This window comes from Orcinus orca, chromosome 12, assembly GCF_937001465.1.
Source record: "Orcinus orca chromosome 12, mOrcOrc1.1, whole genome shotgun sequence".
NCBI classification, from domain to species: domain Eukaryota; kingdom Metazoa; phylum Chordata; class Mammalia; order Artiodactyla; family Delphinidae; genus Orcinus; species Orcinus orca.
In genome coordinates, this window is record NC_064570.1 from 25160870 (window position 1) to 25186730 (window position 25861).

Below are 25861 nucleotides of genomic sequence, written 5' to 3' on the forward strand. Positions count from 1 at the left end.
TCCACAACCATTTTCAGTATTCTTGGCTGAAGCCTGAATTTCAATGAGCAGGAGCTGGGGATAAATGGACTTTCCTATTTATGAGCGCTTAGCTGCTTACCTTTTCTTGGTGTGTCCATTTGGCTTCTCATCAGGAGGCAGTTCAATAATGAGCTGACAGGACTGAGCATGATCAAAGTTGTTTGGAGTCTTTGGGGAGCTCTGGGTGTCCAACATAAACACCTGCACACATATACAAAGGTACAGGTCAGAGCGCCACCGTCCTCGACCTGCCTCCGCCAGGGCTCAGCTGGATGGCCTTCGGCAAGTGGCTCACTCTTTCTACTCATTCTTTCTACTCATTTTTTCACCTTTAAAATGAGCTTGGTAATGATTTCCTACTGGTATGTTTGTTGAGAGAATTAAATGAATTAATATGTATGTACTGACATATGCAAAGCATTAGAAAAGAAGAGTAAGTACTCAATAAAAGTTAGCTGCTGGCACGAATAGTAATAACACTACTGCTTCTGCCCCGGGACAAGTCATTACACTCCAAATAGCAAGGACTGACATTTAATGTTGTTAAGAGTAAATAAAAAGGGGCTATGTTTGTAAGAGGTCTACTCTGCTTTAGACGTCCGTTTGGTACATATTCTAAACCACGTAGGAACAGGAAACTAATTGGGGCTTCTCCTGTCAAGGCTGCTGCTGTGGCCACGCTGCTCTATTAACAGCCAATAGAAGAAGTGTCTTAGAAAACAGTAGCCACTTCTCGGATTCTGATCCAAATGATTTCATTTGACATTATTTAATATACCTTCACTACTTCCCTTTGGAAACCTGAGTATTCTTAAGGAATTTTTTCTTTCCAAATCTTGTTAAATTATCAGATCACTGAATACTGGGTTATCTGAAGAGTAAATATGGGAGAAGGTTGGGACTGAAGAAGAAAGTAATATGAAGAAATGAAAGATTCGCTAACTGTTTTCTGCCGTTCTTCTCCACTAACTATTTCAGAACAGGTTCCATTTTCATATTCTTGCTGTGGGTGGAAATTCCTCATCTAGTCAGCTGTGAAGGCTTTCTACTTAGAGAGGCCACCCCTTCAGAGAGGACCACCCTCTTGCCTTCTCTGTTATGGTTCCTGGCCAGAACCCGTGTCCGGGATGTTAGGAATGTGCTCAGCAGATGTGAGTAGTTGAAGGTGGGAGGGTTCTTGCCCCACGCTCTGAGGAGAGCTGGGGAAAGCGCTTCAGAAGCCAGACCTGGCAGGAAACTTCTCGACTAATATGGTGAACGTGACTGAGTTCTTTTTGTGGATAGGGAATCCCGGGTTATCAGTGTGCTAAGGGGAAATTCTATTAAGGACTTCTGTAATTTAGTGATTCATTGATTCAAGAAATATTTAATAAGTGCCTTCCATCTGCCCTGCTCTAGGACTACCAATATACGGAATATGTTCTCTGCTCCTGACTCATCAGCTTACAACCAACTTTTGTGACTTCTGCCGTGTGTCAGAAGAAAAAGTCATTGGTACATGGTGATTCCTGCACGGTAAGTAAGTACATCTTAATTTTACTGGTTAGTTAACATTCAACTCAAATTTATTAAACAACTTGTAAATGTTAAGCTCTTTGCTGTGTATGGGAGATACAGGGAAAAAAAATAAGTTTACCATTTTTAGACACTCATAGTCTAGCATTAACAATGGTATTTCAGTAACTATTTATAACATAAGTAGTGCAAGTCAAGTTATGTATGGAGTGCAGCGGCCGGGTGGAAAAGGACCCTATTTGATCAGGGTATTGCAGGATGCAACAAGCTAGAAATGGTGAGAGGACCATGACGCTGTTGACTAGGTTCAAGTGATTTCTGGAAAAGAACAGCACTGGCTAGAGCTCAGAGCCAGGACACCTATGTCCCTAAAGGAATGAAAGGCAGTGTGGTGATGCACGGCCTTCAGAAACGACCCCTAGCAATAGCTCAAGCTTCCAGAGACCCTGGGATCCAAAACCCCATCCTTACCTGCTGAGCCATGGCTCGGATGCGCCAGTACTCGGCCTCAGCACTGGGGGAGGAGGACGGCGCTGCCACCCTCACCTGGCAGCCTTCCCCGCTGAAGCTCTCGGTGCCGCTGTGGAAGCAGCCCAGCAGATCCTGGGGAGAAACACGGCAGTCGTTCACTGGGTGCACCTGAGTTCATGGCTCCAGGCCCTGTCTTTGATCTGCCACTGTCACTGTGTCTGGGACAAAGTACTGATCCAGCTACCGTGTTCCCACCAAGTGAGACTGCCTGCTACAAGGAGGGAGGCAGACTCCAGGCGACCCAACTTGAGGATCACCAGGAAGGCTGGAGGTGCCCTGGTCTCTCCTCTGAGTGACTTACCTTCACCGGCTTGAGCGTGGCCGAGAAGGCGTCCTGCAGGGCACAGCAAGCCAGCCTCCACATCTCCTCCGTGAACACGGGGCCCGCTGTCACGAGGACGTACCTGCCAGGAGAAAAAAGGAAAGAAGTCTTGAATTCATATATTTTATTGTCACAAAAGGTAGGTAGGTCCTTCCAGACGCGTGCCTAGATTTAGTCTATAGTTCCCTTACAAGTCTTGCTGTCTTTTGTCACTCTTGCCTTCGGCCCATCTAGTATGCCATTGTCCTAATACTATTTCCTGACCCATTTAATGTAAAAAAAAAAAAAATCAATGGATTCCCCACTACAAATAGGCCGATGTTTAAACTTAGGCTTGCATGTATATATTCTATACTAATTTTCCCATTCCAGCCCAATTTGCCACTACTCCTCTACACATAACAAGATAAAACCCTCTTGTCACCTGTAACTCTTATCTCCATGTATGTGTTCATGTTGTTCTTCTGCTTACAAAGTCGCCACCTAGCGGAAGCTAACCCACCTTGGGAGATCTGACCAAGTATCATTACTACAAAAGGTCTTGCTGACTGCTCTACTCCCCAGGCGTCTCGTCCTTTCATGGCATTTATAGTTCCTCCTTCCTATTATCACTTTTCCCATGACTCTCTTTGTCCTTTAGAACAGGTTGTATGCTCCCTGCGGGTAGGGACCTTGGTCACATCACTTTCTAGGCAGCAGAGCACCCTGTATAGTGACTTACACAATAAATATTTGCTGACTGGATGAAATGAAGAGTTAGTAGCACAGTCATTTTTATTTATAAGAAGTAGACTGCTACCATCAAAGAACTGAATTCCCCTGGATTTCATAATAAAAACTCCAGTTTTGTGGAGAGCCAGGGAACCTTTATGTCACCTAATACAGGAGCAGCCCACTCGGGAGATGGTTTCTGTGGGCTTGGCCACACACGCCACCAGCAACTCAAAGAGGTCCTTCAGCATGGTGTTGAGCATGCTCTCGTACCTGATGTCTGCAGGAAAATCAAAGCAAGATTGCACTCAGCGGTATTGCAAAGAACGGGCTGGACAGCATCTATACTACAGCAAAAGAGGAAAGGCTAAATGATACAAAAAATATACAAGTACCTGGGAAATAGAACAATGAGAAAAATGGCCATAACAATAACAACAAAAAAACACTCATTATAGCAAAAATTATCTTGGTTTTTACCTAATTTTAGCTTGTTTCATCCATTTCTAGATATATCAAGATGAAATGCATGTGGCTCACTTTAATGTGTTGATGTACACTTTTCAAAGTATATAATTCCTCTGCTTAAGCAAAATAGAACATATACTATTATACAGCCTGAATACTAGCTAGTAAAAAATTTTAATTCTTAAAGGGAAAGATAAAACAAACATTCCTTACGGCTGATCGTTGCATTAGATTGAGTTAAATGCTCTTAGTAAACAAAAAATCTTCTCATACCAACCACCACTTCTTGAACCTTCTCAGTTTGGCTTCAGTCTGCATGCTGTCCCCAGACTAAAGAAAATAAGACCTCCCCAAATCACATTCTGTTTGCCCAGTTCAAGGAATACGCCAGTGTTCTTTTCCACAAAGTCCTTGCAATGCCACAGAACCAATTCTCAGTGGAATCCTCAAGGGTCCTGAGCTGTGCAAAGCCAGGACCTGGACAGAAACTCTACCACTAGGGATGCAGTTAGTGCCTGCATGTGGAAATACCCATTTTTCTTCTTTCTCGATCGGTGTGTTTTTTGCAGTGCAAATTGTCCTTACTAAGCTTAGTGGAGACCCCCATTTCTTATCTTTGCTTTTTGACTCTTCCTTGGGGTCAAGTTCTCATGAGTTTCTCTAACCTCTCCAACAAGGGAGCCTCTGACCTCCCCTCTTCCCTTAAACTTCTGTATGTCTTTCCCTTTTCTTTGTAACCTTTAGGGCTAGCAGCAAGATTCCTCCTGCTCCCAAATTTCCAGATCTTTCCATGGCAAGTATCTATTTCACAAATGCTGCTCCACTGGTACCACAGCTGACATAACAGCTCCCTCTCTGCCTGCTGACTTCAGCATACTATCCACCCCACACTTCCAAATCTTTTTCAAAGTGCCACAGATATGACCCCCCTCTTCCCCCCTAATCTGTTAAGTAACCTCTTGTCCATAATCTGAGCCTTTTCTAAAACCCTGCCTCTTCCATTTAGCCTCCCCAGATGCAGCAGGACAACAGGATACACTCTCTCCCTTACCCCCCAGCCTAGAGGGGTATTTCTTCTTTTTTAATTTATTATATACTTGAACTTGCCTCCCCTCTCCTAATGCACAGATATCCTAGACCTCATTAGGTGTTTTATTTTTAGTCACACATGTATTTTAAGCATTCTGTTTGATAATTTTGTAGAGGACACAGGGGTACCAATTTTCTTCTTGACAACCTACTATTAGAAGGCTGGCACTAACCATGTAATTCTATTTTAATAATTCCCAGGACAAAAATCATGCACTGGTGTTTACTAAGCACTTCTAGACAATGCTGCTGTCTACTAAACAACGACTCAGCATGAGCTGCTCTGGCACCAGATACCTGAGTGGATGAAGCTCTGAATGTGCTCCACCACCAGCTCACAGGACAGACCAATGGCATGCTTGAAGTTAGCAGAGGCCACGTCCCAGTAAGAATGGTCTTTATGGCTGCGGCGAAGCCAAAGGGACATCACAGGAAGGAGAAGGTGAACAACTGCATAGATGCCAAACCCTGGTCCTGAAAAAGAAAGGTCAGCATCAGAATTGTGATCTTAGCACCTCTCCTGCAACAGAATGGCAGCGCCAAGTGATGGCAGAGAGCTTCCCACCTCTTTCCTCTTTCGCAGGAGCTCCCCATTCTGAGAAGGAGCAAGGAAAAAGAATTTACCACTGATTGGGAAATATATGGTCTTTGGTGACATTTTTCTTTTTTGTTTCTGCATGATTTTAATTACGTAATACGTAAATATACTCGTTAAAAATTCAAACAATACTGATAAAGCTAAAGTATCACTTGATCAATTCCTTAGTCCCCATAAACATACAAATACATATACACATATAAGAAAAAGTTCACCTTTTGAACTCTATGTATATTTATATGAAACTAAGAGTACATATATTTATAAGAAACAGAGAAATAGAGGTTTTTTTAAATTACTTTTATATAAATGGGATAAGGTAAACCTTGGTCTGCATGTTGATTTCTTGCCCATAACAGTTACAAGTTAGAGATCATTCTGTGTCAGCAAATTAGATATTCCTCATTTTTATTACCACATACTGTTCCAAACTATTCAAACTGTATATGCATTAGTTTACTTATCTATTTCCTTACTGATGGAAATTTAAGATGTTTCTATATTTTGCTTCATGAACAACACTGTAATAAAAATATTTGTGGAAATGTTGATGGATTTTTAAAATTCTGACTACACAAGCAAGGTATCCTTTTCATAATAAACACAGAAAACACATGAGAATATAAAGAAGAAGAAAATAATATTTTGATGTATTTCATTCTAGTACTTTTTGAATGTATTATCTTTGGGTGTATGTGTATATTTATAAATGCTTCTCATAAAGTTGAGATTGTACTCCACGCTATATATATTTTAACATAATGCCCTGTAAACAATTATTGATGTCATTAAATATTATTCACAGATATTCATTTTAATGCCTGTAGATATTTACATGCTTTTACCATAACTTATTTAACCCATTTAGGGTGTTCATAATTATTTTGGTATTCAAGATGCTTCATCAAACATCATTATATATAGAATGCTATCTTCATTACTGTTAATTTCCTTTGATAGATTTCTAGGAGTAGAATTATTGGGCTAAAACGCTCTTCATACACACTTAGTAGTAGAAAATGATACTGACCAATAAAACAGATTTAGAAATAGTGGCATATAATTAATTCTGTAAGATACCTGCTTATTCCTGGATAGAAAGTCTTTAAATTTTTAATGTGTAGGAGTAGCTATAATGGTGTTCCTGAAACAAATTCTGATATAAACTTTGCTATGGATCCTAAAACAGTATCACTTATCAAGTCTTCATCAGTTTATACTGAATACAAAACTCCTCTTACTACTCGAGAATTAAACTAGTGATTTCATTTGTGGTTCTGATTCTGTTAGTGAAAACTAGAATTTCTATAAAAAATTTCTCCAATCTTGGGAAAATTTGATAAGTGTGCATGCTAACCTTGACTAATTCAGAACAAGAAATAAACTCCCAAAGGCCATTTCCTGTACTATCAGGAACTCACTAGATGTCTTTTCCCAAATACAATCACCTACGACCTTTATACAATTAAGATGTTGCTGTCTTCATACATCTGAGTGGTTGGTTCATGTCAGTGGTAGACCTGTTAAGCCCTACTGACAGCCCTGGGGCCAGGAGTATGAGACCCAGCCACAGAGGAAGGCTGTAACCATAGAACGGAGCAAAGCCAACTGGCTCAAGGGGACATTGATACCACAGCATTGGCCTGAATATAGTGGGGTTCTACACATTCACCTACCTGGCCACCACCCATTACTTATAAATGGACTGGTGGGAAACCCATAAACAATACAAGGACATGTCTTAAATGTTCAACAAATATATATATCGAGCATCTATTATGCTCTCTGCGGTTACATCAGTGAAATAGACACTCATACAAATACCTTCCTGAAAAAAGTTATATGTATAACAAACTCCCTCGAAAGACAGACATAGAAATATTTACCAGGTGTTTTGGTAACATCTCTCAACAGCTCAAAGAGCAAATCCAAGGTCGGGGGTTGGTGCTGACGTGGACAGTTAGACACAGCTGCTGTGAGCTGCTCCAGCAGAATGATCCAGACTTCTATCAGACCTGGAAACCAAAAGCAGACCTCTGTGAAATTCGGTCAAACATAATACAGAATCATCACAAGACCAAACTAAACACTATATATAAAAGGCTTCTGAAAACTACCAAGCGCTATATGGATATAAGGCATTACCCTGTAAGGTAGCCCTCAGTGCCTATAAGCATGGATTAATTATGACTTACATGTTCTGACAAAGTCAAAGAAAAAAAAATACTGTTCAAGTGTCTTCCTTATTCCCCTTCAGGAAGAAGGTGATGTGGTGTGTAAATTCTACTATATGAAACAATTGTTAGATTCATTGGAAGTTGATGATAGCAAAGTAATAATATCCTTTTAGTTCCATCACTTTAATCCTTTTTTAAAAAATTATAAATATATATAACAAAAATTGCCATTTTAACCATTTTTACATGTGTAATTCAGTAGTATTAATTACACATATGATGTTGTGCAACCATCACTATTAATTTCCAAGACTTTTTCATTACCTCAAAGAGAAACTATAACCAGTAAGCAACAACTCTGCATTCTCCGCATCACTCCAGCACCTGCTAACCTGTGTCTGGCTTATTTCACTTAGCATAATGTTTTCAAGGTACATCCATGTTGTAGCATGTATCATAACTTCATTCCTTTTTATGGATGAATTATATTCCATTGTATGTATATACCACAGCTTGTTTATTGAGGTACAAAAGTATCTAGAGTAGAATATGCAAAATAGCTCACTCTATATCTTATTTTAATACTTCTAATCTTCCAGCAAAAGAAAACTGTATGAGAAGATGCAATGTTGAAATACTCCCATTAAAAAAAACCTACTTCCCCAATTTTGAATATCCCCATTAGTAAGGAGCCAAAACCAAAGTCATACACAATAAATATAAGAAAACCAGGTGACAAGAAATTCTCATGAACCTCAAAATATAAGTGGGGTGGACAAGCTAATTAATAGGATATGCAGGGGAAAGAAAAACATGTTATACACTACTGTAAGGGGAGCAACCAATAAAATCCAAGTGGAAAACTCTACGTGACAAAGAACCTCACTTCTTCAACACATAAATTGCAAAGATGTAAAAGAGAGATGGAGAGGAAAATCTATAGACTGACAAGGACTTAAGAGATGGAGCAGCCACACATGTAGTGTAGATCTTACATGAACCTTGAAAATTAACTGATATGTATAAGAAAACTGGCAAATGGGCTCTAAGTTAAAAATAGCTGAAGCCACCTTGGACGTGAATCCGGGCCTGTCAGGCCCAGGTGGAGTCCCTGGCACGCTGGGCAGCGCGGGCAGTGCAAATGGCCTGGCTCTGACTCTGAGAACACCAGGCTGCCCTGTGCACCTGAGGCCACTGCCCTGCCCCTCCTGCAGCCCTGGGTCCCCATTGCCGTGCACCAGCCAGGCAGTTCCAGGGATTTGGATGTCTGTATTTTTGGGTGACCGTTACTTCGCCTGCCGCATGCTTGTGGGATCTTGGTTCCCAGGCCAGAGGTCAGGCCTGAGCTCCTGTGGTGGGAGCTCTGAGTCCAAACTGCTGGACTAACAGAGAACCTCAGACCCCAGGGAGTATCAATTGGAGTAAGGCCTCACAGAGGTCCTCATCTCAGCACCAAGACCCAGCTCTATCCAACTGCCTGCAAACTCCAGTGCTGGATGTCTCAGGCCAAACAACCAATATGACAGGAACACAGAAGCACCCATCAAAAAACAAAATTAAACGACAAAAAAATTGTTACAGACAAACAAGTAAGGTAAAAACCTACAACACCAAATAAATGAAGATGAAATAGGCAACCTACCTGAAAAAGAATTCAGAGTAATGATAGTAAAGATGATCCAAAATCTCAGAAACAGATGGAGAAAATACAAGAAACATTCAACAAGGATCTAGAAGAACTAAAGAGCAAACAAACAGTGGTGAACAACACAATTACTGAAATTAAAAATACTCTAGAAGGAATCAATAACAGAATAACTGAGGCAGAAGAACAGATAAGTGAGCTGGAAGATAAAATGGTGGAAATAAGTGCCAGGGAGCAGAATAAAGAAAAAAGAATGAAGAGAATTGAGAACAGGCTCAGAGACCTCTGGGACAACATTAAATGCACCAACGTTCGAATTATAGGGGTCCCAGAAGAAAAGGAGAAAAAGAAAGGGTCTGAGAAAATATTTGAAGAGATTATAGTTGAAAACTTCCCTCACATGGGAAAGGAAATAGTCAAGTCCAGAAAGCACAGAGAGGCCCATACAGGATAAACACAAAGAGAAACATGCCAAGACACATATTAATCAAACTATCAAGAATTAAATACAAAGAAAAATATTAAAAGCAGCAAGGGAAAAGCAACAAATAACATACAAGGGAATCTCCATAAGGTTAACAGCTGATCTTTCAGCAGAAACTCTGCAAGCCAGAGGGAGTGACAGGACATATTTAAAGTGATGAAAAGGAAAAAACTACAACCAAGATTACTCTACCCAGCAAGGATCTCATTCAGATTCAATGGAGAAATTAAAACCTTTACAGATAAGCAAAAGTTAAGAGAATTCAGCACCACCAAACCACCTTTACAACAAATGCTGGAGGAACTTCTCTAGGCAGGAAACACAAGAGAAGGAAAAGACCTACAATAACAAACCCAAAACAATTAAGGAAATGGTAATAGGAACATACATATCAATAATTACCTTAAATGTAAATGGATTAAATGCTCCAACCAAAAGACACAGACTGGCTGAATGGATACAAAAACAAGACTCATATATATGCTGTCTCCAAGAGACCCACTTCAGACCTAGGGACACATACAGACTGAAAGTGAAGGGATGGAAAAAGAGATTCCATGCAAATGGAAATCAAAAGAAAGCTGGAGGAACTTCCCTAGTGGTGCAGTGGTTAAGAATCCGCCTGCCAATGCAGGGGACACGGGTTCAATCCCTGGTCTGGGAAGATCCCACATGCCGTGGAGCAACTAAGCCCATGCACCACAACTACTGAGCCTGCATTCTAGAGCCCGAGAGCCACAACTACTGAACCACGTGCCACAACTACTGAAGCCCGTGCACCTAGAGCCCATGCTGTGCAACAAGAGAAGCCACCTCAATGAGAAGCCCGAGCACCGCAATGAAGAGTAGCCCCTGCTTGCCGCAACTAGAGAAAACCCGGGCACAGCAACGAAGACCCAACGCAGCCAAAAACAAATAAATAGAAAGTAAATAAATTTAAGAAAAAAAGAAACCTTGAGTAGCAATTCTTGTATCACACAAAATAGACTTTAAAATAAAGACTATTACAAAAGACAAGGACACTACATAATGATCAAGGGATCAATCCAAGAAGAAGATATTAGAATTGTAAATATTTATGCACCCAAAATAGGAGCACCTCAGTACATAAGGCAAATGCTAACAGCCATAAAAGGGGAAATTGACAGTAACACAATCACTGTAGGGGACGTTAACACCCCACTTTCACCAATGGACAGATCATCCAAAATGAAAATAAATAAAGAAATACAGGCTTTAAATGACACATTAAACAAAATGGACTTAATTGATATTTATAGGACATTCCATCCAAAAACAACAGAATACACTTTCTTCTCAAGTGCTCATGGAACATTCTCCAGGATAGACCATATCTTGGGTTACAGATCAAGCCTTGGTAAATTTAAGAAAATTGAAATCGTATCAAGTATCTTTTCCAACCATAACGCTATGAGACTAGATATCAAATACATGAAAAAATCTGTAAAATATACAAACACATGGAGGCTAAACAATACCACTACTAAATAACCAGAGATCACTGAAGAACTCAAAGAGGTAATCAAAAAATACCTAGAAACAAATGACAATGAAAATACGATGACCCAAAACCTATGGGATGGAGCAAAAGCAGTTCTAAGAGGGAAGTTTATAGCAATACAATCCTACCTTAAGAAACAAGAAAAATCTCAAACAACCTAACTTTACACCTAAAGCAATTAGAGAAAGAACAAAAAAACCCCCAAAGTCAGCAGAAGGAAAAAAGTCCTAAAGATCATATCAGAAATAAATGAAAAATAAATGAAGGAAACAATAGCAAAGATCAATAAAACTAAAAGCTGGTTCTTTGAGAAGATAAACAAAATTGATAAACCATTAGCCAGACTCATCAAGAAAAAAAGGGAGAAGACTCAGATCAACAGAATTAGAAATGAAAAAGGAGTAGTAACAACCGACACTGCAGAAATACAAAGAAAGGATCATGAGAAATTACTACAAGCAACTATATGCCAATAAAATGGACAACCCGGAAGAAATGGACAAATTCTTAGAAAAGCACAACTTTCCAAGACTGAACCAGGAAGAAATAGAAAATATAAACCAATCACAAGCACTGAAATTGAAAGTGTGATTAAAAATCTTCCAACAGGGCTTCCCTGGTGGCGCAGTGGTTGATAGTCCGCCTGCTGATGCAGGGGACACGGGTTCATGCCCCGGTCTGGGAAGATCCCACATGCCGTGGAGCGGCTGGGCCCGTGAGCCATGGCCACTGAGCCTGCATGTCCGGAGCCTGTGCTCCGCAACGGGAGAGGCCACAACAGTGAGAGGCCCGTGTACCACACACACACACACAAAAATCTTCCAACAAACAAAAGTCCAGGACCAGATGGCTTCACAGGTGAATTCTATCAAACATTTAGAGAAGAGCTAACACCTATCCTTCTCAAACTCTTCCAAAATGTAGCAGAGGGAGAAACACTTCCAAACTCATTCTATGAGGGCACCATCACCCTGACACCAAAACCAGACAAAGATGTCACACACAAAAAAACTACAGGCTGATATCTCTGGTGAACACTGATGCAAAAATCCTCAACAGAATACTAGCAAACAGAATACAGCAGCACATTAAAAGGATCATACACCATGATCAAGTGGGATTTATCCCAGGGATGCAAGGATTCTTCCATATACGTAAATCAATCAATGTGATAAACCATATTAACAAATTGAAGAATAAAAACTATATGATCATCTCAAGAGATGCAGAAAAAGCGTTTGACAAAATTCAACACCCATTTATGATTAAAAACTCTCCAGAAAGTAGACATAGAGGGAACCTACGTCAACATATTAAAGGCCATATATGACAAACCCACATCCAACATCATTCTCAATGGTGAAAAACTGAAACCGTTTCCTCTAAGATCAGGAACAAGACAAAGCTGCCCACTCTCACCACTAATCAACATAGTTTTGGAAGTTTTAGCCACAGCAATCAGAGAAGAAAAGGAAAAAGGAATCCAAATCGGAAAAGAAGAAGTAAAACTGTCACTGTTTGCAGATGACATGACACTTTACATAGAGAATCCTAAAGATGCTACCAGAAAACTACTAGAGCTAATCAATGAATCTGGTAGAGTAGCAGGAACCAAAATTAATGCACAGAAATCTCTTGCATTCCTATATACTAATGATGAAAAATCTGAAAGAGAAATTAAGGAAACACTCCCATTTACCACTGCAACAAAAAGAATGAAAAACCTAGGTATAAACCTACCTAATGAGACAAAAGACCTGTATGCAGAAAACTATAAGATACTGATGAAAGAAATTAAAGATGATACCAACAGATGGAGAGATATACCATGTTCTTGGATTGGAAGAATCAACATTGTGAAAATGACTATACTACCCAAAGCAATCTACAGATTCAATGCAATCCCTATCAAACTACCAATGGCATTTTTCACAGAACTAGAACAAAAAATTTCAGAATTTGTATGGAAACAAATTTGTATGGAAAGACCCCAAATAGCCAAAGCAGTCTTGAGAACGAAAAATGGAGCTGGAGGAATAAGGCTCCATGACTTCAGACTATACAACAAAGCTACAGTAATCAAGACAGTATGGTACTGGCACAAAAACAGAAATATGGATCAATGGAACAGCATAGATAGCCCAAAGATAAACCCATGCACATATGGTCACCTTACGTTTGATAAGGGAGGCAAGAGTATAAAATGGAGAAAAGGCACCCTCTTTAATAAGTGGTGTTGGGAGAAATGGACAGCTACATGTAAAAGAATGAAATTAGAACACTTCCTAACATCATACACAAAAATACACTCAAAATGGATTAAAGACCTAAATGTAAGGACAGACACTATCAAACTCTTAGAGGAAAACATAGGCAGAACACTCTATGACATAAATCACAGCAGGATCCTTTCTGATCCACCTCCTAGAGAAATGGAAATAAAAACAAAAATAAACAAATGGGACCTAATGAAACTTAAAAGTTTTTGCACAGCAAAGGAAACTATAAACAAGAGGAAAAGACAACCCTCAGAATGGGAGAAAATATTTGTAAACAAAGCAACTGACAAAGCATTAATCTCCAAAATATACAAGCAGCTCATGAAGCTCAATATTAAAAAAACAGACAACCCAATCCAAAAATGGGCAAAAGACCTAAATAGACATTTCTCCAAAGAAGATATACAGACTACCAACAAACACATGAAAGGATGCTCAACATCACTAATCGTTAGAGAAATGCAAATCAAAATTACAATGAGTTATCACCTCACACCTGTCACAGTGGTCATCATCAAAAAATCTACAAACAATAAATGCTGGAGAGGGTATGAAGAAAAGGGAACCCTCTTGCACTGTTGGTGGGAATGTAAATTGATACAGCCACTATGGAAAACAGTACGGAAGGCTCCTTAAAAAACTGAAAATATAACTCATATGACGCAGCATCCCACTATTGGGCACATACCCTGAAAACCATAATTCAAAAAGAGTCACGTACCACAATGTTCATTGCAGCACTATTTACAATAGCCAGAATATGAAAGCAACCTAAGTGTCCACTGAGAGATGAATGGATAAAGAAGATGTGGCACATATATACAACGGAATATTACTCAGCCATAAAAAGAAATGAAACTGAGTTATTTGTAGTGAGGTGGATGAACCTAGAGACTGTCATACAGAGTGAAGTAAGTCAGAAAGAGAAAAAACAAATACTGTATACTAACACATATATATGGAATCTAAAAAAAAAAAAATGTTCTGAAGAACCTAGGAGCAGGATAGGAATAAAGACGCAGATGTAGAGAATGGACTTGAGGACACGGGGAGGGGGAAGGGTAAGCTGGGATAAAGTGAGAGAGTATCACTGACATATATACACTACCAAATGTAAAATAGATAGCTAGTGGGAAGCAGCAGCATAGCACAGGGAGATCAGCTCAGTGCTTTGCAACCACCTAGAGGGGTGGGATAGGGAGAGTGGGAGGGAGATGCAAGAGGGAGAGGATGTGGTGATATACATATGCATATAGCTGATTCACTTTGTTATTCCCAATGGAAAACTGGAAAATTTCTAGATATCCCCATAAGTGAATTTGTGTCTTGAAAAATAAAACAGACGAATAATGAAAAACAAACAAAAGAGCAAATTAAAAAATCTTTCCCAGAAAGTCCTTTTGCAAGGGTTTGAAACACCTATGCTCAGATATTAGACTTCTTTAAGGATATCATTTCCATTTTTAGGTCTAGAAACAGGACAGGGTCATCTGAATTAGAAGACAGCAAATGTGAACATGAGTGAACCAATCTGAAAATTATCCAAAGTTATTAGATCGAAGTCGAATTCACAGGAAATTACACAGGAACTAATTTGAAACATATTTTTTAAATTTATTCTTTTAATGAGCCTTCAGCTTCACCAGTCACAAACAGATTGTCTCTTCAGTAATGACTTAATTTCCCCAGTCTCTAACCAGATAGTCCTACAGGAAGTAATTATACAATGATTGTGTTTCCTAGAAGGTATTAAAGACAATTACCGGCCAATTTAAGTATCAATGCACCAAATGCAACCACAGTCCAATTTGCTAAATTCAAAAGAATTCAGAGTTAAAAACTATATTTAGTGGAATCTGCAAATCTACACTGGTTTTAGATGGAGGTATCCATCTAAAAAGGATTGGTTTGGAGACACTGATGTAAAATGTTGTCGGAGAGTCCATGGAAACTTTAGGTAGGCTTGTTCTGTTAGAATTATAAATAATAACGACATAAACGGATGACCATTCATGATCTGTAAACTACTGAATTCATGGCTTAGGCTTTTGGGAATACAAACATAGCAAATAACCTGGTTAGGCCCAATCAATTAACTTACCAGTGTCATCATCAAAGTCAGACAAGACTGACTCAATTCCATCCTCACTGCTTGCTGACTGCTCCTGAAGTCTTCGGGGCAAGCTAGCGAGTCGCCCACTAAGGAATATTGGCTTCAAGGGCATTTTGTAGATTTTAGCCAACAACTAAATTAAAAATACCAAATTGCAATTATAAATTGGAAAAAGCTGCACTCTATTAAATGACAACAAAACTATATACCGGAAGAGAAGGTGGAGAGAAAACCAGAAAAGCTCCCACGGTAGCAAAGTTTTAAATTTGCCTGTGATTTGGATTCATAAGGCAGTCCACAAGAGGCACTTATCCCATGAAGCAGCTGAAACAGCATTCAGTGGCAACAAAAAGGTAGAGGAAAAGATTCTGTGGATACCTTTTCAGCATCTTAATTGCATACGAGTTTTATAGACTTTTATAAACCTGTGAAGGGAACCATAAACATGTCAAGAATTTTTGCCTAAGAGAAAGTGTTCTATGGGGATCACTGGGAAGAGAGTCTGTAGGCAAATGAGATACCAGACTCTGATTCCCCTTCCCCTGACTCAACATCAAGGAAATGGGGGTGGGGGGAGGGCACATGGGGGATGGAGGAATCCGAGGGCAGGGTGGGTGCGATGAAGGCATGAGAAGCAGAGCTAATAGGCTGCTCGGGCTCTTTACTCCACTCTCACTGCTACAGCCCAGACCGCCGGAATCTGTTACTGGGACAGACTCCCAAGGAGCCTTGTACCTTCACGAATTAGAATTGTGCCTGCTGTGGCCCCACTGTTTCAGAAATTAGGGAAACAGCTGGGAGTGAGACAGACAGAAATCCTGCCCTGTGCATCTTACAGACATACTCCTTTCACAAATAATAAATAAAATTTGACAGAAACGTTATAGGAAAAATTAGGCAGTCCTACAACGAGCGACCTAGGTGTGTGGGGAATGCTGGCAGGGAGTTGGTAGATACCTAAGCCCTGGTCTCTCTGAGGAGATCATGTTTCAGATGAGATCTGGACGATAAGGCGTGTCATACAGAGATCTGAGGAGAGAAAATTCCAGGCAGAGGGAACAGCAACAGCCCTGAGCAGTAACAAGTAGGGTGTGTCTGAGGGACAGAAAGGGAGTGTGGCGAGCACAGTGAGTGAGGGGCAAGGAGCTGAGGGGGGAAAGGGAGCGGAATCAGGTCATGTGGGCCTTGTGGAAGCAGCTGGAGGAGGAAATCAGGGCTGTGCATCCTTTCTAAAGCCCTGGGGCTTAATGCTATTGATGTTATCACCAAGGGAGAGTGAGGAACAGACAGACAAGAGGACGCCAGGGACACAACCTTAGAAGACAGGAGAAGAGCTACGGAGAGGGGGTGTCACCGAAGCCTAGGGAGAAAGGGCTTTGAGAAGGGAGCATCATCTTGTCCCATGGGCGTGTGACATGGTAACGACAGAGAGTCGCTGGACTTAGCATAAGGAAGGTCACTGTTCACACTGATAAATGATGTTTCACTGGATTTTTTTTTTTACTAGATCTTGACTGCATACTTTTTTAAATGTCTCTTTTCACTGTGTGCAGCCCACTGTCCATGTTTTCGTACCATCGGAAGGATTTCAATATCTGACCCAGTTATAGAGATTATGGCAGTTCACGTATCAGAGTATGAATGAGAAGTTTCAGAGATCTCAAAACCCAATTGTGTGTTTTAGTACATTTGCATTACTTTCTTTCTCTCCTTTGTAGAAGCGGGGGGACAAAACTTTATACTCCAAAACTAAGCCCCGATCTCCTCAGAGACAGCAGAAAGTACTTCGCTTAGGCATGCACAAAATCCTGCGTGTTTTGTAAGCATCTTCTGAGGTGGGTTTCAGGGCCCGCGTACCTGAGAACAGCGCCTGAGGTAATCCAGGGCAGGGAGGCACAGGTCTGGGGACGTGGCTCCGGATCCTGGGACACAGTCTCCGATTTCTTTACAGTCCACCTCCCCTGCGGGCAGCAGGGGAGACAGAGACGAATATTGTTTATCCCCTTATAACAGAAGACCTACTTAGTCATACAGCACGCGTTCCCCAAATGTCTACTAACGTAGAAAAGAAAGGAAACATTACTCCAAATTGTACAACCCTTTCAGTCAAATTTCCCCCTACATGTGTACATGTTAAACACATTTGGGATCACACTGTACAGCTTACCTTGTTGAAATTATTCTGTTCCGTAACTCCCCTTTTCACTAAACAATGACCACTTTTTCCATATCCTGCAACAGTACTTTCAGTGGCTGGATGGTGGATTTTTGTACCTGGACACACGGCAATTTTTCTAATTCACTTCCCTGGGCCCTGCTGTTGATGGTGTGACTCTGAAGCTTTGATGACAGGATGATCCTGGAGACCAGCCATGTGCTGGGCAGAAAGGAAGCACTAGGCCTCTCTCTGTTTGGAAAAGGACCTCCTTTGTTGCCAGTGTTCAGCACTAAACAGGGATGATAAAGGAAGACTCTGGGAAGATCTGAGACATCTGGGGTTTGGGGATGGAGACTACTAAACTGAACTGAAATGACTTCTATTTTGTGTGTATATATCTAGAAATTTAACAGATCTGGAGAGGGCATCTACTGTGTGTACAGGCACACAGTAGTTGGAAATTATCATTTTTCTTCTCATGTACGAATCTACTTCTATACTTTTAATACAATTATTCCACAGTACTGTAATTGTTTCTGTCTACAATCGTAGCAACTGGCACCCTTCCCTGTGGGTAAACAGACATAATTACTAGGTATTAGTTAAAATTTAGCAGACAAAGAGGCATGTTTCTCCTTAAGAAAGAACAGATAACCATTTGTATATTTTAGATCAGGGACTGGTGAACTTTTTTTTATACAGGGCCAGACAGTAAATATTTTAGGCTTTGCAGGTCACACTCTCTTTGTTGTAACTTCTCAACTCTGTCACTATAGCACAAAAACAGCCACAGACCAATGACCAGGGCTGTGTTCCAATAAAACTTGATTTCTAAAAACTCTGAGTGGGTGGGATTGGCCTGTGGGCCATAGTTTGCCAACCCCTAGTTTAGATTAACACACCTTACAGTATAAAAACACAGAGCAGTTCAAATTCATGTCGACATAACCAAGTGGGAATAAAAAATAAATCCACTTCCTATCCTGTTAATCACAGTGTTCCAAGTTTTTTACGGAGGCTGCTGTGTCACACATCGAAGTCTGTGCACGGGGCGGCCCCTGGAGGTGGGCAGGACACAGCCAGCGTGGCTGTACTGGGGCCTCGGATGTGCCCACTGACCCCAAGCCACAGACAAGTAACTCCACCTTATAATTCACAGAAAAAAATGGCATCTTTCTGTTTTAAATATCCTCAGGTGTGCACTGATAATTCTGCATCTCCATTTTCAGGCCCCAGCTCCCTCGCTGAGATAAGATCTCAAACTTCTAACATTTCTACCGTGAAAATTTCTAACATCTCCACTTGAATATTTCATAGAAACTCAACATGTCCCAGTGTCCAAAGATAGAATTCATTATTGTTCCTCTCCTCCACTCCTTTGGGATATCCTAATTCTGGGAAACGTCAGTCCTGGCAAGGAACTTGGGGAGTCAACCTCAGCTCCACCCTCCCTTACACCCCACGTCAGAGCGGTCCAAGCCCTCCGGACCCCATCTCTACAATATCCTGACCTCCATCCTCTCTGTTCTCTCCCAAACTCCTGCACACTGGTTTCTGCCTGTAGCCTCTTGTCCTTAACCCACAGGGACACGTGCCTGCCAGTTCAGTTTCTAATGTCACATGTGATACACCACTCGGTGGCTTCAGAACCGTCCCTGCACATTCTCGATTTCCTGGTGTGGCATTCAGGGCCCTTTAGAGCCTGGCCCCTTCCTCTGTTTCCATCTCATCACCCAGGATCCCTCCTTTGTGGTACCTCCAACGTACCCTACTTTTAGAAAAGTAAACCTACAGCAGCTCACACCGCAAAATTCAATTGTCACTTTCCCTTTGAAGTCTGCGTGGCCCTACTACCAAGCACCCCGTCTCAGCTGCTTGTTCATTTCAGCTTAAATAGCTTTTTTTTTTTTCCTAGCGTCTATGAAAATATTCATCTTCCTGAACTGTGACTATTGATTTGTGTGTCTGTTTCCCAGAAGAGGCTGTGAGCCTCTCACAGGCAGGAAGCATGTTATATTCATCTGTGTATCCCCATAGTATGTACAGGTCACCATGCCCCCGTAGCAGGCCCTCAACTGTTCACCAAACAATAGAATACCAATAATAATCATTCTTAAATAAAATATAGGGTTGTGGAATAATGGAAAATACATATGTTGGTCTCTGCCTCTGGCACCTGGCACAGAGCTCCTAAAACCCTAATTTCCTACATGATAAGACTACTAGGCTTCTTTTGTTCTAATATTTGATCTTCAACTCTAGTTCCTGATACAGAGCTCCTAAATCCCATGGAATTTCCTGGGTGATAGAGTCTTTTGTTCTAGTGAGGCAAAGAGCTTGGTAAGCTCCTGGATGGGGGCTGGTCACCAGAAAGACCATAGGAAGAAAAGGGGGGTTGGAAATTGAGTTAATGATTGATCATGGCCACATGATGAAGCCTCCATAAGAAATCCCCAGAGTATGGCGTTCAGAGAGCTTCTGGGTTGATGAACACATCTACATGCTGGGAGGAGGGTGTACCCCAACTCCATGAGGGCAGGAGCTCCTGAGCTTGGGACCCTCCTGGACCTCAACTTATATAACCTCTTGATCGGGCTGTTTATCTGTATCCTTTAGCGTATCTATTACTATATGAGACGCTGATAAATGAGTTCTGTGAGCTGTTCTAACGAATCACTGAATCCAAAGGATGGGGGGTCACGGGAACCTCTGATTTGTAGCCAAGTTAAACAGAAGTTCTGGGTAACTTGGGGACCTTCTACTTGTAATTGTCATTTGAAATGGCGGGGGGCAGTCTCATAGGACCGAGCCCTTCACCTGTGGGGTCTGCTGGTCTAACTCTGGTTGGGGTCAGAATTGATTTGACAATAGGACACCCAGCTGGCATCACAGAGAACTGCTTGGTGTGGGAACAAAGCCCACACATCTGGTGTCAGAACTCTTGTGAGTGAGGTAGTAGTTGAGAGAGTAAAGGAGAAATACAGGAGGAAAGTTTTTTCTAAACAAGGACTGGATTTTTTTTACTATCTAAGACAGAGATTCATTACTTTAAGGTATTCTTATGATTAAGATACTAAACTGTTTGGCTTCTATTTAGTGTAGAGCAGAGTTTAAAAAGAATAAAATCTTCCTCTGTCTTTCAAAAGAAACCTTCCTCTGAAGCCCATTATGTAAAGTGGATAAGTGAGGGGCTTTCACGGTTGCCCCTCAGCTCAGCCCTCTATTTCCCAGGGTATACAGAAGCGTAGAATGGGTGTATGTAAGAACAGAATGTAACAAGGATGGTCTGTGGATCAGACCTGTGGCCTCCAGCCTCTGTCTTGAAACTTGCATTTTACTCCTGCTCCAAAATAAGGGGAACATGAATGAAGTCACCTAGCTTCTCTGTGTCCTATTTTCTTTTACAAAGAAATTGTCAGTTATTTTGCAAGAATACAAAAGAATATTATGAACCTTATATTTTCTTTTTTTAAAGAAGGCTACAGGTCTCAGAGCACACCAGGGTGAAAACCTCAAAACGTAAAGACTTAAGTTCCTTTTAAACGTTGGGTTTAACTAACTGCTACTCCCTTCCATTTCACCCCAGATAAACACGTGTTATACAAACATCTGATCCAGCAGGTTATGCTGTAGAGCAAGACTCTACTGTATTAAAGTATTTCTAAATTAAGCATAAAGTCAGCTAGGTAGTTCCTAAAACACACAAAGTCTCAAAGAAGGTTGACTTCTACACCTTCAAAATACGTTTTGTAATCAGTAAGGTCTGGGGGAAGGCATTCTTAATTTTTGCTTAAGAGCTGGGAACTCAAACTCTAATTAGGCTAATAGACTAATTAATAGACTTCTAATTATATGACACTGAGGACAGTAGTTTCCTGTATGAGGGTAGTTATTGAACATAATATTGAATATTTTAAGATTCAAAAAGAAGTTGGAGTAAAATAATATATGAAGACATGCTTCATTATAAAATTATTCCATGAACACAATGAAAAGTATCAACCCTGGATAGAATCCAAGCTGCGTTTACAGTAAGCTTTGTGCTTCTGAGCGCACAGCATAGCGCCATCTGCTTCTATACCAGGATGCTGGCTTGCTTGCTGCAGCCAGTTCACACAGAGCCATCCAGGAGAGGGTCCCCAGCTGTCAGGAGGCAGGAAAGGAGGGCTCCACTTACCCAGTCCTTTGACAAACTTCATAAGGCACATGATGTAACTAGTGGCCGCATTAGCAAAGACCTGGATGTTGTCGGTATTGAGAAAAGCTTCAAATACATCAAACACCGGAGCCTGGCCTTTTCCTGAGGGAGGAAGATTATAGAGTTTTAAGAAAGTTAAGTCTCTATCCTTCAGGTTGCCCATACTCCCAGCACCTTCCACAGAGCCTTAAAAAAGGTCTGTTGGAGAAAAGCCTGGGCTTTTTGACTGGATAACTGGCTTGTCTCCCATGCTGTCCTTCTCAGCTTTGCCTGCAGAGGGAACTGTAGGAAGGCTATGAAGAGAGCTCAGTAGAGGGACGAGGGCAAAGCCGGCTGAACACAGGGCTGAGGCAATGGGTAGGTCTACATAGGGCAATTAAATATGTGGTCTTTTGGAATTCTCCTCCACACATAATTATAGGGAAGGGAAGGTTTAGATAAACCCCTGATGGCATATACTAATTTATTCATACCTGAGCTGGAAAGAGTTAACATAGAAGGCTTAAGGCTGCTATCCTTAGAAAGGCCTGCTTGCACAGTGGGCCCTTGGCTGGAGTCTGGGAAGCCGGCTCTCAGAATATTCCCAAGCAACAGTTAACTGGATGGTTCACTGTGACTGGATGGTTGGTGCAAACAACGTGGTTTAATCTGAACCCCTGCTTTTTTTCAGGGAGTATGGATTTTGGAATATGCTAGGCAGAGGGTACCTAAGTGACCAGCCCTTAGCTGGGTCTCTAGTGGGCTTCCCTGGGCAGAAAGACCTACACACTGCCCTATGGTCATACATGTTGCTGCATTTTCCCTGTTGGAGGAAGAGTGTGCTCTGTGGGACCCCCTCACGGGATGGTGAGAGTTCAGGGAAGCCTGTGCAGGGATTCTGTGTTTTCCCCTTATGATCTGGCTTGTCCTTACTATGTAGCCATAATAAATCTTGGCTGTTAGCCATGTAATAAATCTGAGCTATGTAATAATTCTTGGCATAACTACAGGCTGAGTCCCATGAGTCCTTCTGATGGGTCTCTAAGTGCAGGGGTAGTCTTGGGGACCCCTGACACAACACCTCTGGTCACTGGGCCTGCTGTATGGCTGCCCATCTATTTCCAGCCAGACCTGATCTCCCTAATTCGAACTCCCTGTTATTTGGATACTTTTTGCTTCTTCCTAGCAAGTGGATAACATTTTTCTTTTGGCTTTACGAAAGAACTCAACACAGATACGTATAAGTGAAACAACAGAAGTCTCTCGGCCTTTTGTCCCATCTGTCACTGAGAGCTGGGCCTGATAACGCTCAGGGTTCTTGGTCTGCTGGCGGAACTCAGAACTTGTATTCCTGACACACCAGCTCATTTCCTGCGGCTAAAACAGCTGAATGCCAGTCTTCCTATTATCCAACTTCTTTTTTTTTTTTTAAATTTATTTATTTTTGGCTGTGTTGGGTCTCCGTTGCTGCACGGGGGTTTTTTCCAGTTGTGGCGAGCAGGGGCTACTCTTCGCTGAGGTGTGCAGGCTTCTCATTGTGGTGGCTTCTCTTGTTGCGGAGCAGGGACTCTAGGTGCGCGGGCTTCAGTAGTTGTGGCGCACAGGCTTAGTTGCTCCACGGCATGTGGGATCTTCCCGGACCAGGGCTCGAACCTGTGTCCCCTGCCTTGGCAGGCAGATTAACCACTGCACCACCAGGGAAGCCCTATCCGAATTCTTTTGATAGCATGAAGCTTGGCATAAAGAACTAATGCTCCACAGCCAGAATCATCCACACGTTCTTCCCACTATCACTACTCCTATTCAACATAGTACCGGAAGTCCTAGCTGGAGCAATCAGGCAAGAGTAGAAATAAAATACATCCAAATTGGAAAGGAAGAAGTGACATTGCCTCTTTTTGACGATGACATGATCGTGTATACAGAAAGTCTTAAAGATTCCACCAAAAAGATTCCACTCAAAAACCTTAGAGCTAGGGCTTCCCTGGTGGTGCAGTGGTTGAGAGTCCGCCTGCCGATACAGGGGACACGGGTTCGTGCCCTGGTCCGGGAAGATCCCGCATGCCGCGGAGCAGCTAGGTCCGTGAGCCATGGCCGCTGAGCCTGTGCATCCGGAGCCTGTGCTCCGCAACGGGAGAGGCCACAACAGTGAGAGGCCCGCGTACCGCAAAAAAAACAAAAAACAAAACAACAAAACCTTAGAGCTATAATAATTATGGTTTAGAACTAATAAACAAGTTTCAGGATACGAAATCAACGCACAGTCTTACCCATGGAGTAGTCACCAACCAGGTACTCCTTCACCTCAGACTTGTCCCCACTGTGCACTGTTTCCAGGGCACTGAACAAGGGCCTCCAGCCCGACTGGATCTGGGTGGAACACACTTCAACCAGCTCACCGATGGATGTGACGACCTGCAGAGGCAAAGGAGGTGGCATTTAACGCCTTTTCCTTCTAAGAAGCAGGCGAATTTCTGGGAAGAATGATGTGCTTCTCTGCTCCCTATTTCTGGGTTAAATTTAGTGAAGGATAAAAATCAGAACCTAGAAAAACTCACTGAAAAGTCTTCTAAATAAGCAGCCGTATCACATTAATATGCATTTTACTAATGACTAGTGTTGCTAAAACTTTTCACAAGCCATTTGTAAATATTTTGGTGTTTCTGAAGTTAGGTTTTTGTCTTCTCATTATTGTCTTTTTTATTGAGTTATTAAGAGTTCTTTGTGCATTTTAAATGTAAGCCCTTCCTGAGATACATGATTTGCAAATTTTTTTTTCACAGCTTTGGGCTTCTCTTTTTATTTTTATACGGTGTCTTTTGAAGAGCAAAAGTTTAAAATTTTGATGAAGTCCAAATCATCAATTTTTTTCTTTTTATGGATCCTGTTGGTGTCATTTCTAAAGAATCTTTGCAAAACCCAAGGCCTCAAAAAGATGGTCTCCAATGCTTTCTTGTAGAAACATTTATAGTTTTTGCTCTTATTTAAGCCTATGACCCATTTTGAGTTATTTTTTGTGCATGGTAAGAGGAAGGGTGTAAGTTCATTTTAATTGTATATGTTCAAAGCACCATTTGCTAAAAGCAATATCCTGTCTCTCTACTGAATTGCAATGACATCTTTGTCAAAAATTGACCATACTTGTGAGAATTTATTTCTATACTTTCTTCAGTTCCACTGATCTATAGGTCTACCCTTACACCAATACCACACTGGATTGATGACTGAAGTTTTAAAATTGGGTAGTGTAAATTCTCCAAATTCGTTGTTCTTTTTCAAATGTGTTTTCTCTATTCTAGATCCTTTGAACTTGCATATAAATTTGAGAATCATCTTCCCAATTTCTTCAAAAAAGTCTGCTGATATTTTGATAGGAATTGCACTGGATCTATGTATCAACTTGTGGAAATCTGCCATTTAAGAAATACTGTCTTTCAAGCCATGAACGTAGCATATCTCATAATTTATGGGAATATTCTTTATTTTTTCCTCAGCAATGTATTGTAGCTTTCATTGTACAGGTATTTCATATCTTTTACTAAATTTATTCCTAAATATTTTGTTTTCAATGCTCTTGTGAATGGAATTGTTCTCTTAATTTCAATTTTTGATAGCTTACATCTTGAATATAGGAATTCAATTGATTTTAATACATTGCTTTTGTATCCGGCAACCTTGCTAAACGCACTATTTTTTTTTTTTAATTTATTTTTTTGGCTGTGCCGCATGGCATGTGGGATCCTAGTTCCCCGGCCAGGGATTGAACCTGCACCCTCCGCACTGGAAGCGTGGAGTCTTAACCACTGGACTGCCAGGGAAGTCCTGAAACTCACTATTAACTCTAGTAACTTTTAAAATAAATTCCTTAGGATTTTCTACATATAAGACCATGTTGTCTATGAACTAAGACAGTTTTACTTTTCAAAATTGGATGCCTTTAATTTTTTGGTACAGTGAGTAAAAGTTATAATGTTGAATAGAACTGGTAAAGATGGAAATCTTTGCCTTGCTCCTAATTATTGGGAAAAAGCATTCAGTCCTTGACCACTGT

The 25861-nt window shown here is 41.1% G+C and overlaps 1 protein-coding gene and 1 long non-coding RNA gene across 3 annotated transcripts in view; one reads left to right on the forward strand and one right to left on the reverse strand.

Moving 5' to 3' along the window:
• ARFGEF3 (ARFGEF family member 3) overlaps positions 1-25861 on the reverse strand; it is a 312275-nt gene that overhangs the window by 23576 nt on the left and 262838 nt on the right. For both annotated transcript variants that reach the window (XM_049695570.1, XM_004263774.3), the window contains 10 exons: positions 24081-24225; positions 21811-21933; positions 17333-17436; positions 15464-15608; positions 7142-7270; positions 4955-5131; positions 3266-3380; positions 2369-2471; positions 2008-2139; positions 101-222 (listed from right to left, as the gene is read on the reverse strand). In XM_049695570.1, the coding sequence (XP_049551527.1) occupies positions 101-222; positions 2008-2139; positions 2369-2471; positions 3266-3380; positions 4955-5131; positions 7142-7270; positions 15464-15608; positions 17333-17436; positions 21811-21933; positions 24081-24225 (1295 nt within the window). The remainder of the gene's footprint in view (positions 1-100; positions 223-2007; positions 2140-2368; positions 2472-3265; positions 3381-4954; positions 5132-7141; positions 7271-15463; positions 15609-17332; positions 17437-21810; positions 21934-24080; positions 24226-25861) is intronic.
• On the forward strand, positions 1406-6067 carry LOC117196711 (uncharacterized). The gene is made up of 3 exons (XR_004477030.2): positions 1406-1536; positions 2267-2528; positions 4859-6067. It is a non-coding gene; the product is annotated as an uncharacterized LOC117196711 (long non-coding RNA).